The 16,698-nt window shown below is 37.3% G+C and overlaps 1 protein-coding gene across 2 annotated transcripts in view; it reads left to right on the top strand.

The window, feature by feature from the left end:
• The window catches only part of LOC122402895 (semaphorin-2A), a 680,389-nt gene that overhangs the window by 602,903 nt on the left and 60,788 nt on the right, over window positions 1–16,698 (top strand). For both annotated transcript variants that reach the window (XM_043406053.1, XM_043406054.1), the window contains one exon: window positions 7,709–7,760. In XM_043406053.1, coding sequence (XP_043261988.1) covers window positions 7,709–7,760 — 52 coding nt within the window. The remainder of the gene's footprint in view (window positions 1–7,708; window positions 7,761–16,698) is intronic.

Raw genomic sequence — 16,698 nt, 5'->3', positions numbered from 1 at the left:
TGGAGAAATAAAAAAAATCGATTGACAAGGGACAGATTCCAAAAACAGGGTATAGCTTCGATTTTAATGATCTTTTGCAGGATAATAGAATTCTAACAATATTTATGAAATATTAGCTGTGGTTACGTGATAGTTTTAAAAGTGTCATTAAAGAAAGTTACATATCCAGTGATATATGGTGCCATTTCAATAATTTATTACGAAAATATTGTTCACATCTGGATAAATTAATTACCATACAAAAGAAGTAGTTAACAGCTTTATATAGGGTGTTTAACCACCTCTGGTACAAATTTTAATGGAGGATTCTATATCAAAATAAGAAATCAAGAATATAAATTTCTTGACTTAATTAAAAAATTTTAAATCATTCTGAAAAAATTATTTTCAGTTGCGGGGGTCAATTGCAATCATTTTTGGTGAATAGACATACCCTCGAAATCCTAGCCACTTTCCAGAAAAAAAATCGAGAAGGTGCTGACATTTTTCGACAAAATTAAAAAATTTCAAAATCGTTCCAAAAAAAATATCTTTGGTCGCAGGAGTCAATTGTAATCATTTTTGGTGAATAGACATACCCCCGAAATCCTAACCATTTTCGAGAAAAAAATTCATTACTGAAAATGTAATGTCTGACTATAATTGTGTTTATCCCCTGAAAATTGAAAAGCTTCAAATCATTCTGGAAAAATTATGTTCGATTCTAGGGGTGATTATAATCATTTTTGGTGATTAGATATACCCCCGAAATCCTGCGCATTTTCGAGTAAAAAATTCATTACTGAAACTATGTCTGACCATATTATTTGTTTGTTTCCCTTGAAAATTGAAAAGCTTCAAATAATTCTGGAAAAATTATCTTCGATTCTAGGGGCGATTAGAATCATTTTTCGTGAACAGACATACCCTCGAAATTCAGCGCATTTTCGAGAAAAAAAATCGAGTAGGTGGAGAAATTGTCGTTCGACAGCCACAACTTTGGACGTTAATAACTTTTTAACGAAGCCTTAATCAACAAATTGGTATTCTTGATTTTCGTCTTATTTCGACCTCTAGAATCTCCCAATACAATTTTTTCTAGGGGTAGTCGAACACCCTGTATATATATTTATGATAAATAGTGTTTATATAAATAAAACAACTATATTTATTCATTACGGTTTTGAGCCTTTTCCATAGTCTTCTGTAGACCTTCATACAACTCCCTTATGCTTGTGAAAGAGGAATAAGAGCGTGTTTGCAACTGATATAATTCAATAAACAATGACTAAAGACTCAATAGTAAATGGATTTTAATTTTGGCCTTGAATACTTTTTTTATTAATATCAAAGGGTTATACAAGCGTTTAAAGAGGCCCACGTAAGGCTACCAACTGAACCAAGATTAATCAGCATTGTCCAAATGCCTTTTACTCGCGATATTCCATATTTCTTAATCCTAGATCTCTCTGCAATACATTCATACAGTTCGACTTGCACGTAAAGCTTTGGAACGAATTAACTGCGTAAGTGGAGGATTTACTGTACCACAATTCCAACGAATTTCGCGAGGTTGTGAGGCTCGTTTACACGCACGGACGATGATACACGAATCACATTACATTAACTTAATCCTTTCGTTATAGCAGCACGATTCAGCACGTTTGCTAATAACATTATTTCAAATGTGCAATCTTTATTTTCGAAATAATTTCTTAAATAAAATAGTATTTTAAATAGTCGTTGTTCGAAAAGTATATTGATTATATACTGTCAATTTTTAATTGCTCAAATATCAACACTTTCGTGTGGTACCATCTAATATCTTCCACGAGACCTTTTCCACCCCATTTTCTATACCCCTCCGCGTGGAATCGTTACTTTCCCCCCTTGTACGCGTGCGTTTTTCCTCCGCCTTTTCAACCCAACGGATTCTATTCCGTTCGGCGTTCGTTTCTGCATATCGATCGACGCGAGATAAGAATTCATGAAAGCGGCGGAGAGGTGCTTGTAATTCCCGGATGAAAAGTGCGCGGAATTACCGCGATACGTCACGGAAACATGCTATCAGCTCCTGCCGATAGCAGAGTGCTGTAAAAGGACTGCATCGATTAAGCTGATCTTGGTAATAAACACGAACGTCGTGGGTATAGAATGTGGGTGTAGAGCGGTGTTAATGCACCCTATGCATCGCGTAGATTAGTTTATTCCCCCACCACTTGGCAGCAAATTCCTTTCACGTTGATTATGAATCTTCACAACGTCTTCATAATTATTAGTAAATTTACATTGTTCCTCTCGAGTAGTTTTAAATCTCCTTTGCCATTTAAATTCTAAGTTAAATTTTATTTCCATTAAGAAAAGTCGACAGAAAAGTCTTTTGCAATTTGTTCTGCGTTTACAAATTGAATGCACGTTATCGACGTTTCGACCACCGAGTATAAATTGAAATATTGTGCAAACAAACTGCAGTTTAACGGGGAAAATAATTCCTGGAAGTTCGATCGATGCTTTGGGTATTGTTTCTATTATTCGAACAAAAATTTTGATAAAACTCCCACAGTCTGGTGGTTAATTGTTTTTCCACAACCCTGGAAAAGTCAAACACTTTGAAAATGATACTTTGTATGGCGCATAGGTGTGCACATGCACACTTTTAATTTCTGTGAATTGTTTTGTTTTCACAAATTGTTTTCTATTTCGTGTTCCAAGAAGTTGCTTTAAATTCGAGTATTTTTAATGGAATACTTTCTTCTTTTGTGAATTTCTAAAAGAAATAGAAAAATTACTTGCTTCTCGCGACCGTGGCCACAATATTCGGTGTTCTAAATACTTCGTGACCCGAACGCAGTGGTTTCGAATGCAAAATAATGATTATTTTGCAGTACACTGGGTAGAGACTGAACTTCACAAATTGGCGGTAGAAAATTTACATTGTTGAAATATAACGATAAGCGAGGCACCATTATATTTTACATAATTAAACGGGGCGGTGTGGCGCGATCCCGGAAACACGGTAAACGCATTTAGCGAATCAATCGGAATCCGCCGGATGTGATTAGATTTCACGCATGGCCAAAGTTGACCGTTTTAGCAATTGATACGGCATAATGCAGCGTGGGCGTTTGAAATCGATAAGCGCGTATTGTTATGCTGGAATGAACCTCATGATAATCGTTTCATCGGGATATTATCATATATTTCTCTTTCGAAATTTGTTTTTTTCTATTTGTTCTTTTTCTAACCCAGACCTAAGTTAGACCTAAGCTAGACCTAAGCTAGGCCTAAGCTAGACCTAACCCATACCTAATCTAGATCTAATCCAGACCTAACCCAGACCTAACCCATACCTAATCTAGAGCTAATCCAGACCTAACCCATACCTAATCTAGACCTAACCCAAACCTAACCCAGACCTAATCTAGATATAATCCAGACCTAACCCAGACCCTAGATTTGGGTTAGGTTTGGGTTAGGTCTGGATTAGATCTGAGTTAGGTCTGGGTTAGGTCTGGGTTAGGTCTGGATTAGATCTGAGTTAGGTCTGGGTTAGGTCTGGATTAGATCTGAGTTAGGTCTGGGTTAGGTCTGGGTTAGGTCTGGGTTAGGTCTGGATTAGATCTGAGTTAGGTCTGGGTTAGGTCTGGGTTAGATCTGAGTTAGGTCTGGGTTAGGTCTGGGTTAGATCTGGGTTAGGTCTGGGTTAGGTCTGGATTAGATCTGAGTTAGGTCTGGGTTAGGTCTGGATTAGATCTGAGTTAGGTCTGGGTTAGGTCTGGGTTAGATCTGGATTAGAACCCAGACCTAATCTAAAGTTAATCCAGACCTAACCCAGACCTAACCCAGACGTAAATCAGACCTAACCCAGACCTAACTCAGATCTAACTCAGATCTAATCCAGACCTAACCCAGACCTAATCCAGACCTAACCCAGACCTAACCCAGACGTAAATCAGACCTAACCCAGACCTAACTCAGATCTAACTCAGATCTAATCCAGACCTAACCCAGACCTAACCCAGACCTAACCCAGTCCTAACCTAGACGTAAATCAGACCTAACCCAGACCTAACCCAGACCTAATTCAGACCTAACCCAGACCTAACCCATACCCTAGATCTGGGTTAGGTCTGGATTAGGTCTGGATTAGATCTCATCCTACAAAGCACGTTTTAGACCTACTTTTTGTTATAAATTCGAAAACTAAAATTGATCACCCCAGTTTCCGAAAAGGGAAAAATTATAAAACGATGTTTCAATTTGATAAAAATCGGCGAGGATGCAATTTGCAATTTCCCCAGACAGATTCGGTCGCGAGAACTAAATAAAAATCGTATAAATTTTGTTATGAAATTTTGGAGCGTTGGGAAAAAAAGTTAATCATTTTTGCCTGGCGGAGTGAAAAACTTTCGGCCCGGTAACGGATTAATTATCGAAAATTGATTCCGTCGAGCCTCGAGTGCGATCATGCGTGATAAACGCCGAGATCCCATTCGATAATCCCTGGAATATGATTGAAAACGCGGTATATTTTATTCATAATTAAGGGAAGGATAATCGATTGTATTCGACCCGCGTTATATGAGTTGTAAATTACGTTTCACACTCGTTGATTCGAAGGGCTTCTGAACTTTACGCTCGAGGTACTATCAAATTACACGAAAAACTCGGTATTTACAACAAAATTGCCAATTTATCGACACTCAAAAACGTGAAAGTGCTATTTGGTCCTTTCGAGTCGAAAAAAATCAATTTCTTCTTTGTCATTTGCTTAAATATATATTTATATACTCTTGAAAAATTCTTTGTAACACACAATTCTTATGAAAAGCTAGCAGAAATTGTTGGAGAAAAGAGAAAATGAAACAAATATAAATTGTGTGCTCGAATCGTAGAAAAAGATCATCCCCCCCGGGGTGAACTATTCGTCCACTAAATAATTCTCTGCTATCAAATAATTGAAGGGTCTCAAACCCTCTATACTATTAATATTTGAAAAGAAATAAAAAACACGTCCCAAACTGTTCAAAAATAACAATATTTGTAATTCCAAACAGTTGCAGACGTTGAAAAATTCTTTGTAACACAAAATTCTTATGAAAAGCTAGCAGAAATTGACGGAGAAAGGAGAAAAGAGAAAGGAGAAAGTGAAACAAATCTTGCTCGAATCGTAGAAAAAGATCATCCCCCCCTCTCCCTATATGAGCTATTCGAAAGCTGACTGGGCGTTTTTTTTAAATTGGAAAACAAGATGACTTTACACGCTCGTGCTCCCTGCAACCATCGATCACCCCTACAAATTGCTTTCGTACAAAATTTTTTCTTCCCTGGCGTCGAGCTTTCGCACGTATGAGTCTCTCCCACCCCCCCCCCTCCCCCCACCCACCTGCTCAGCCCCGTGGAAAAGTTCTCCAGAAGCAACTCGACTGGATTCCAAAGTACGGATTTGTTTTTCCGGCGTCGCTATTTACTTTTTCACGGAAGAAAAGCTCGAAGGGCGAAGGGTGGAAAAGGTCCCCCCTTTTTCCATTTTCACGCTCCTCCCGCATTCCGTTCGACTGCGTATTTCTATCCAGAGGCCAATGATGAATGGTTATTGGAATAAAGTTATGCGCCGCGTTGGCGCTAATGTTGCGAAACGCTTCGGAACTGGGTGAATTCGATTTACGGGACGCCATGACTCGCGCGTTACGCGTGAGGTTTCGTTCGTTTCCCGCTTTTCTTTTCCATTCGACGAAACGTTTCGACGAACAATAATTATAAATCGATATTCCCTAAGTTTTCGTTCGCAGAGGAGTAATATATTCGGGTAATTGATATTTTTACTTCATCGAATGATCATTATACACATGCTCAAAATAGTTTTACATGTATGAATTAGGAGAATCGCAGCTACTGTTTTATTAGAATTTCTCAGAATATGACTCATAAAAGATTAAGTATTCATTAATGTCTTTTTCGACATTCCTAAGGTTTTAAGTTTTATATTATTTATAAAACGATTTATAATTATTTTGTATGTGATACACCTCCACAAAAAATCTCAAAAAGTTGTATATTTATAACAGTAACAAGCAATTAAAATTGTAACAATACGAGCATGGTCGCAACAAAAATTCAGGTAAAAATACAAGTAAATATCAGTTTTTGATTTTTCTGACATAATTCCCCCACTTCTAAAAATCTGAAAAAATTACAGATTAACAATCATAACGAGACACTAACACTGTAAAAATATAAACGTGGTCATTTAATAATTTCTATTGAAAAAAAATATTTTTATACTTTTCGAATTTTTTAAAACTCCATTTTGCGGTGAAAAATTCTGAAAAAATTCACAAACACGTACGCCGTAGAGGAAAATAGCCCCAATTTTTTTCAAAATCTTTGATACGATACAACGAAAGATATACAGCTTGAACTGAAAATTGATACCTCGCCCGTAGCAGTGCTGCGATGTTACCGCCAGGCGGCGAAGCTTCTCGCGAGAGAATTGCATTACCGCGTATATATATGTCAGGGCGAACCCGTCACGGGGCATTCTAGTGTTAAATAAATTTGTCAAGAGAATTATCAACGTGGCTACGAAGATAAGTACCAAAAGACAGATTTTAAGTTATGCAGTAGATTTTAAGTTTTGATCTCGTAGAAAATTGTACGATTTTGATGTGTCAACGCGTTGAGAGGCGTTGTTGATCGTGGCTTTCGAAATATAGGGAATTTAAGTAGGATTCTCTTTGGTGGTTTTATTTCTGGGATCTGATTAGAATTCGAATCTGCCTGTAACGTGCTCTGGCATCATTAGCGAAGAACTGGAGATGATCCGTCCAGGAGGATCGGTTGCTCGAGGTTCTTGCCAATTAGCTCGAGCGCCGGATGTGATCTGTCTAATCATTTTTACCCTGGGTTAGGAACAATAGCACGTTCCTCGCGTATCACGTAGGGACCTCGGAAAATCTCGGCGCTTTCCCAGTTTCTGGGTCAGCCGTCGAGGGGGTGGATTGCTTTCGAAAAATTCGCGGAATCTGCGCGAACGGGGATCCACCGGGGCAGCGGGAAATTAAAGATACCTGGGAGCGCTGTGCAATTGAACCCATTCGACGTTCGATTGTCCTGGATTCCTCCACTATGGCGAGAAGTCGTTCGGAAATGCATCGTTCGAATCACGAAAATGTATGGTCGCCCCTGAAATTTCGCGAAACGCACTCGTTTGGATGCAAAAAAACTCCACGAAGATTCTTATTTTGCCGTATATTTGCTTGGAAAAACGCAGTTTCATTTTTAACACATTCACTGGCAAATCAAAACCGTGTAATATTCTGGAAAACTAAAATTTTTGATTTCAGGTCATTCTAAAATTTTTGTTTCAGTATTTACTTTCGTAATTCAGTTAAAATTCACAAATTCTATTCAAATTTATTGCCCTCAACATCTTAGCTCGAGAATGAATTTTTCTAATATCATATTTTTCTAGTGATAAATCCTGTGACCCATATATGGGTCACGCGGCAGTCAAAGTGTTGAAAGAGAAGTAAATTTGAAAATTTTTTAAGGAATTTTTTACCTCAGAAGCAAAGTTACAGGTTCTCGTACACAACTATTACACAATCGTGGCCAGATAAGGCATGGTAGAGCAATGTATCTCCTTTTATGGAGTGAAAATTTACTTTTAGTTCGATGTGAATTGTTCCAGCGACCTTTAACCATTCTCGTGCTTTTACTGTTCCAGGGACAAGGTGTTCAGGCTGAATCTGAGCAACATCAGTCACTCCAACTGTGAGGTGAGTGTCTTTAAAACCGTGCATTAATCGAGACCAGCGTTTCAAATATCGTGTAATCATCAAGAATGATTGTAATTAACCCTCTTAGCTAGAAATAATTTTTTTATTATGATTTAAAGCTTTAATAACAGTAAATAACTATACAGGGTGTTCGACTACCCCCAGAAAAAATTGTACTGGGAGATTCTAGGGGCCAAAATAAGACGAAAATCAAGGATACCAATTTGTTGGTTGAGGCTTCGTTGAAAAGTTATTAACGTTCAAAGTTGCGGCTGTCGAATGACAATTTCTCCACCTACTCGATTTTTTTCCTCGAAAGTGGGTAGGATTTCGTGGATATCCCTATTCACCAAAAGTGATTGTAATTAACCCCCATAGCTAAAAATAATTTTTCCAGAACGATTGGAAATTTTTATTTTTTCAGCGACCTACCCCCTTGTTGATTTTCCTTGGAAATTAGTTTTTTATTTTTAATAAATTTGCTTGACGTCCTACGGAAATTTCGTTCAGTACTTTTTTGTAGGTATCCATGAGTTCTAGTATCATACTAAATTTCATTGAGATACGTTCGCTATAGTAGAAGTTACGGACATTTGAAGATTGAGCCCTTCTCACTTCACGTGGTTAAGGAATAACTTTTCACATATTCTTGGAATTTCTACATATTCTTCGCTAAAATACGCGTTGTTTGCCTTCTGAAACATTAAAATCTTCCATTGCGTTCAGAAGTTATGATGTTTTAAACATTTGCATGAAATTTTCACGTATTTCTGGTCAGAAATTATATTTTCGGCAAGGAATTTTTTTCTCGCAAATGCGCAGGATATCGGGGGTGTCTCTATTCACCAACAATGATTGTAATTAACCCCCATAGCTAAAAATAATTTTTTTAGAGCGATTTGAAGCTTTTCAATTTTCAGGGAAACAGACAGGTGATATGGTCAGACATATTATCAGTAATGAATTTTTTTCGCGGAAATGGTTAGGATTTCGGGGGTATGTCTATTCACCAAAAATGATTATAATTGACTCCTGCAACCAAAGATATTTTTTTTTAGAACGATTTTAAAATTTTTTAATTTTGTCCAAAAATGTCAGCACCTTCTCGATTTTTTTTCTCGAAAGTGGCTAGGATTTCGAGGGTATGTCTATCCACCAAAAATGATCGCAATTTACCCGTGCAACCGTCAGTAATTTTTTTAGAACGATTTGAAATTTTTTAATTATCTCGGAAAAATTTCACACATTCGTCGACTGTTGCAGATCGTTATGCATTTCGCCATCTATAACAAACTTTTCTCTTAGTTATTGTTACACAGTGCATCTCCTATTGCTATCCCATTAACAATAACCCTCAAAGAGGTATCATTTATCCTCAGATCTTCATTTAGAAAGAAGACTAGCGACATACAGACGTTTCTAGTTAATTTTTCAGTATCTTTGAGAATATTTCTAGCCCCAACAGGGACGAGATCGTAATAGAAATGGTCGGAAACCACCTTCTGTCGCAGCATCACGGTTCGATTAGCATCAAACGTCGCGTAACGCTCGACCCCTCCCCCCTCGTTCGACGATGAAACGCGGCCCCGGGTCGTAAATCCAAAAACGGTCTTCGCCCGTTCCCCATAAAACTGTCAATCACTTCGGGGGCCGGTACGTCGCCTGCATCATCGCGACAGCTGACGACTCTCCACTGCTAAGCGATCCATTGTAGAGGAACACGGCGGCGGCGCGGTGCGTGGACCGATTTTTCCACGCACTCTTTCACACACGGCTTTTCTTCCAATTCCGGCTGGATACGCCGTGTCTCCGCGCGCAACCGTATCGAACAATCGACGTCGAGTTTAATGCACGACGGTAAAAAACAGACTCGCGTCGCGACGTTACGTTTCCCCGGAGCTTTGTTTTTTAAGAGCGCGGTTTTTATACCCGCGAGACGAGAAGAGAGCACTGATATTTTTGACGTACGCGTTTTAATTCCCGCACGATCCACGGGAAAATGGCGGGGGCCTGTCTTTGTTGCTTTCGACCATTTTTTTCAGACTTTTAGAGTGAGAATAAATTGGATAGTGTTGGGGTTTTGTAATGAGCTGACACATTCGATATAACTGTTCAATATAAACGTATATTTAGAGGTACTCTATGGGAGACATATTTGGACTGAACAACAGAAAAACAAAACAATATGTTCGTATCGATAGCGGCCATCATCGATTCTCTAACAGATAGAAAGTTTATCTATTTTTTTCTTGGATATACACTATCGACCATAAGTGTTTGCCCACCCTCAAAATAACAGAAAAACATAGGAAATATTAATCAAAAATCAATTTTTTTTAATTTATTTTTTATTGTCTCTAAGAACAGTTTTTTTTTTTCAATTTTGTTACAAAAATTGTCACAATTATATCTATGTTTGACATTCGTCGATATTTCCACCGTGAGCTTTTATTATTGCTTCGCATAATTTCGGCATCCTGTTCAATAGTTTTGTAAGCGTTATGTAAGTATGAGGTTTCGGGGTTTTTGAAGAAATCTTTTTATGTTGTACGCTGTTCTTTTGGAATTATTGCGAGACCGAGAAATGTCAGTGTAGGAGAAGATGCAATTTCATTTTGTCTTTGCTAACAATGACTAGATTGCACTGTGCAGCACATTCCTCTGGAGAATTTTTCCCGAGGTTCTTCAATTTAATTCTGCTCGTTTGGAAGATGCTGTTACATGTGATATTAAAGTACGGGTGCCCCCTGGAATGTCTATTTTCTATGTTCTGTATGGTATAAAATTGTATATTAGAACTAGAACTAACTGTTTTCTTATTTTCTTTTTACTTCTAAAAATATTTCGAACATAATTTGAACTCTTTCAAATGCACTTTTAGAAATCCAAATAATCGTAGTATTCTTTTGTATAAAAAAACAAGCTAAGATTTGGTATCAAATTCTAATTAGCTATCCATGTAAATGGGGAATATGTAGCAAAAATTAGAGGAGAGAATTTTCAGTTTTTATTCGCTTAGAACAGTTTAATAACGCGTTTTGAAAATAGTCAAATTTAAAGTTCCGTCCTTACTGAATTTTTTTCTCCAAAATGAGCAAGATTTCGGGGGTATGTCTGTTCACCAAAAGTGATTGTAATTAACCCTCCTAGCTAGAAATAATTTTTTTAGTGCGATTTGAAATTTTGGAATTTAATTGTTAATAACTTTTTAACGAAGCCTCCATCAACAAATTTAATGATAGATTCTAGGGGGCAAAATAAGGCGAAAATCAAGAATACTAATTTGTTGATGGAGGCTTCGTTGAAAAGTTATTAACATTCAAAAGTTGTGGCTGTCGAACGTCAATTTGTCCACCTACTCGATTTTTTTCCTCGAAAATGGTTAGGATTTCGGGGGTATGTCTATTCACCAAAAGTGATTGTAACTAACCCCCCTAGCTAGAAATAATTTTTTTAGTACGATCTGAAATTTTTTTTTTCCATCGAAAGATTTAAGCACGATTTTTCTTAAGAATTCAGTTTTTCATTTTTAGTAATTTTGTTTGACGCCCTATAGAAAAGTTGTCTAGTACTGTTTTGTAGGTATCCATGAGCTATACTCCAGAAAAAAGTTTCATTGAAATATTCTCGCTATTGTAGGAGTTATGGTCGTTTGAAAATTGGGCCATTTTTATGGGGTTTTTCTCAATTTACGGGGACAAGGAACAACTTTTTCAATATTTTTGGAATTTTTACATATTCTCCAATAAAATACGCGTTGTTTGCCGCTTCAAACATTAAAATCCTTCAATCCGTTCGGAAGTTATGGTATTTTAAAGATTTGCATGAAATTTCGGGGGACCATTATATTATATTTTCAATAAATAATTTTTTTCCCGGAAATGGATAGGATTTCGGGGATATGTCTATTCACCAAAAATGATTGTAACTAACCCCCCTAGCTAGTAATAATTTTTTTAGTACGATTTGAAATTTTTTTTTCACCGAAAAATTTCAGCATCTTCTCGAATTTTTTTCTAGAAAATGGGTAGGATTTCGACGCTTTGTGTAATCACCAAAAATGATTGTAATTAACCCCCCCAGCTAGAAATAATTTTTTTAGTACGATCTGAAATTTTTTTTTTCCGTCGAAAGATTTAAGCACGATTTTTCTTAAGAATTCGTATTTCATTTTTAGTCATTTTGTTTGACGCCCTATAGAAAAGTTGTCTAGTACTGTTTTGTAGGTATCCATGAGCTATACTCCAGAAAAAAGTTTCATTGAAATATTCTCGCTATTGTAGGAGTTATGGTCGTTTGAAAATTGGGCCATTTTTATGGGGTTTTTCTCAATTTACGGGGACAAGGAACAACTTTTTCAATATTTTTGGAATTTTTACATATTCTCCAATAAAATACACGTTGTTTGCCGCTTCAAACATTAAAATCCTTCAATCCGTTCGGAAGTTATGGTATTTTAAAGATTTGCATGAAATTTCGGGGGACCATTATATTATATTTTCAATAAATAATTTTTTTCCCGGAAATGGATAGGATTTCGGGGATATGTCTATTCACCAAAAATGATTGTAACTAACCCCCCTAGCTAGTAATAATTTTTTTAGTACGATTTGAAATTTTTTTTTCACCGAAAAATTTCAGCATCTTCTCGAATTTTTTTCTAGAAAATGGGTAGGATTTCGAGGCTTTGTGTAATCACCAAAAATGATTGTAATTAACCCTTCTAGTTAGAAATAATTTTTTTAGTACGAACTGAAATTATTTTTTTCCCGTCGAAAGATTTAAGAACGATTTTTCTTAAGAATTTGTTTTTCATTTTTAGTAATTTTGTTTGACGCCCTATAGAAAAGTTGTCTAGTACTGTTTTGTAGGTATCCATGAACTATACTCCAGAAAAAAGTTTCATTGAAATATTCTCGCTATTGTAGGAGTTATGGTCGTTTGAAAATTGAATCACTTTCATGGGGGTTTTTGTAATTTTAAGGGGTTAAGGGTCATTTTTTGCAACAGTTTTGGAATTTCTACATATTCTTCGCTAAAATACGCATTGTTTGCCGCTTCAAACATTAACATCCTCCAATGGGTTCAGAAGTTATGACATTTTAAAGATTCGCATGAAATTTTCAGGCAACATAAATTACATTTTTGATTAGGAATTTTTTTCTTGAAAATGGGTAGGATTTCGGGGGTTTGTCTATTAACCAAAAATTATTGTAATTGACCCCCGCAACCGACAATAATTTTTCCAAATCGATTTGAAATTTTTTTTGCGTCGAAAAATTTCACATCTTCTCGAATTTTTTTATAGAAATTGGACAGGAATTCGGGGGTATGTCTATTCACCAAAAAGGATTATAATTGACCCTCCTAGCTAGAAATAATTTTTTTAGCACGTTTTGAAATTCTTTTTTCCCGTTGAAAAGTTTCACACCTTCTCGAATTTTTTCTCGAATAATACTATAAAAAATTGTCAAAATAATCGATCTGGACGCTAACGATCCATCACGAAGCACTGCCAAAAGTAGTTCTATCAACCCGACGCTAATAATAAAATTCTCCTCTCCTCTCCCCTCTTCTTTCCACGTGTAGTGTCTCCTAGAACTGCATCTCGTTAAATTTTTCGCGCTCGCAGGTGCGCAAAGCAGAGTCGAACGTTCGTTTTCGCCGAAATACGGGCGGGTTCGTTCGTTGAGATTGAATTGGAATTGCTTTGTCGAAGCCGACGTCGACGTCAGCGTGCCGGTGGTCAACTACAGTCTGATTGTTGGGACCGTCGGGGAAAGGAAAATTGCTTTTTAACCCTCTCGAAACGATCGCGGCGTGGCTCGAGATGGCCGAACGAACGCCACTTCCTCCCGGTCCTCTGCGATGGTTTTTACGAAGACCGAAATCCGATCTCTGGACCGTCCCGCGTGCTCGTCCTTTTGTCTTCGTTCTCCCGTTACTCGAAACGCCTCGATCGGAATCGCTATTAACCTTCATTCCGCCACTTCTTCCGCCCCGTCTTCGTTTCCGCTGCTCCTTTTGTCCGCGATCGGGACGGGGCTCGATAATGGGTTATCTCGAACGACCAAACGTGCCTGACTTTCGATTTGTATTATCGTTCGAAGAAGTGTCTTCTGTCCCTGACTTCGTTCCAGTAAGTGTCCAGCATTTATATTTTTGTAGCTTTTGAGGGGCCATTTTACCTTTATACTCTTCGATTATTAAAAATAGCTTTATTGAAAACCTTCTATGGGGTTCCATTCGAGGAATAGACGGAATTGATTTTCAGCATTTATATTTTTGTAGCTTTAAGGGGCCATTCTACCTTCATACTCGATTATTAAAAATAGCTTTATTAAGAACCTTCTATGGGTTTCCATTCGAGCGATAAACGGAATAGATTTTCAGGTAATTGTGTTAGAAATACTTGTGGGACTCTATAGTTAGAGAGATTTGGGATTGATACAACTTAAAAAACATTATTTTTTTGTATTGTTGCTTTGGTTAATCTCGAAATGGCACACTTGGAGACTTTCATGATCACAGTTAAATTGTTTTTATGAATAAATGACGAGTGGTTTATTTTATGTTTCTAAAATACTTCTCAAGATTCTACAGACCAAAATAGGACGAAAATCGAGAATATTAATTTGTTAATTAAGGCTTCGTTACAAATTTAGTCACCTACCCCCTGTCGATTTTTCTTAATAATTAGTTTTCGATTTTTAATAAATTTTTTTGACGCTGTACGAAAGTCTTGTCTAATACTTTTTTGAACATATCTATGAGCTCTAGTTTACTACTAAATTTCATTGGAATATATTCACTATTGTAGGAGTTATGGTCGTTTGAAAATTGGACCACTTTCATGGGGGTTTTTGTAATTTTAAGGGGTTAAGGGTCAAATTTCTGAACAGTTTTGCAATTCCTACGTATTCTTCATTAAAATACGCGTTGTTTGCCGCTTGAAACATTAAAATCCTCCAATCCGTTCAGAAGTTATGATATTTTAAACATTTGCCTGAAATTTTAGGGAATATATCAATGGTCAGACATCATAATTTCGGTAAAGAATTTTTTTCTCGAAAGTGCGTAAGAATCTGAAGATATGTCTATTCACCAACAATGATTGTAATTAACCCCCCTAGCTAAAAATCATTTTTTTAGAATGATTTGAAATTTTTTTTTCCCGTCGAAAAATTTGTCTACTTATTCGAATTTTTTTCTCGAAAGTGCGTAAGATTTCAGGGTTAGATGTCATGACCAAAAATGATTGCAATTGGCCTCTGCATTTGAAAATAATTTTTCCAGAACGATTTGAAATTTTTAAATTTTGTCGATAAATTTGTCCACCTTCTCGAATTTTTTTCTAGAAATTGGGCAAGAATTCGGGGGTATGTGTAATCACCAAGAATGATTGTAATTAACCCTCCTAGCTAGAAATAATTTTTTTAGTAGGATTTGAAATTTTTTTTTCCCGTCGAAAAATTTCACACCTTCTCGAATTTTTTTCTCAAAAGTGCGTAAGAATTTGAGGATATGTCTATTCACCAGAAATGATTGAAATTAACTCCCCTAGCTAGAAATAATTTTTTTATTATGATTTGAAGCTTTTCAATTTTCAGGGAAACAGACAGATGATATGGTCAGGCATAGTTTCAGTAATGAATTTTTTTCTCGAAAATGCGTAGGATTTCGAAGGTATATCTAATCACCAAAAATGATTATAATCGATCCCCACAACCGAAAATAATTTTTCCAGAATGATTTGAAGCTTATCAATTTTCAGGGAAAGAGACACAATTATAGTCAGACATTATATTTTCAGTAATGAATTTTTTTCGCGAAAATGGTTAGGATTTCGGGGATAGGTCTATTCACCAAAAATTGTTGTAATTGACCCCTGCAACCGAAGATATTTTTTTTTAGAACGATTTGAAATTTTTTAATAATGGAAAGATACATTTTTCCCTAGTTTCCAGGAAACCAATTTTTCAACGCCACAATCGTTGCTATTGTTCCCAGCAGCTAGAGCACGAACGATTAGTCGCCATTTTACGCGTTTTTTGTGCGACTCTGTAGTTGATTTGTTCCAGTCGTTTCGTACCAAAATATTCCAGTATTAAATCTCGTCGATTTCGAAACACGAGAATGACCTTTTTCTAAATGATCGACGATTCTCGTCAGGTTGATGGAAAAACGCCGAGGAAAAAAATGATTGCAGAGGGCGTAGCTGTTGCAAGTATGCCCGGAGTTAGGGGACAATGCTCGCTCGGGGAAGTATTTGTGTACGAAACAAGAAGAGGCCACAGTTATTGATGACAAGCGGGGGGATAACGAGCAGCAGCGCGGGACGTTATTAAATTTCGAGTGGATTGCAGGCAATAAATTGAATGGCGTGTTACGCGTGAACCACTGGCCGTGGCGGGCATTTCCAAACCGTGTGCCCCGGTTCTCGAAACCGGTCGACGCTGTAATGAATGGAACACAAGGAGAGTGGAGAGGGGGAAACAATTTTCCAAGTATCGGGGGCCCCCCGGGTGCATCGAACGAGTAGCTTTTCACGTATCTTTGCCTTCCACGGTCCATTGAAATCGGCCATTGAATTCCACTGGGGTTCCCCGGAGGAGGGAAAGTTTCGAAGGAAAAAAAGGTCTTTCTCACAAAGAACGGTGAAACGACGCCATTGGGGGGGGGGAGGAAACGACGATTCGAAAATGCAATTATTCGGACGGCGTATCGTTGGCGGGTGCCACCTGTCGCGAAACCGAAAACCACCCCAAACGGAGGGAAAAGAGAGAGAGAGAGAGAGAGCAGTCAGCCCTGTTCTCGGGTGAAACTACGGCCAGATGCGACGATTGTGACGAAACATAATTTAAAAGCGCAGAACAACACACGTTCGCTGGACGAGGGGAAGGGTGCTCGAGTTTCGTTCTTTCCGCGCAAAATGGAT

Source organism: Colletes gigas, unplaced genomic scaffold, assembly GCF_013123115.1.
Source record: "Colletes gigas isolate AHSC1104 unplaced genomic scaffold, ASM1312311v1 Colletes_gigas_Sc00041, whole genome shotgun sequence".
Taxonomy (NCBI): domain Eukaryota; kingdom Metazoa; phylum Arthropoda; class Insecta; order Hymenoptera; family Colletidae; genus Colletes; species Colletes gigas.
The sequence above is the reverse complement of the archived record's forward strand: the minus strand, read 5'-3'. Positions and strand labels throughout refer to the sequence as shown.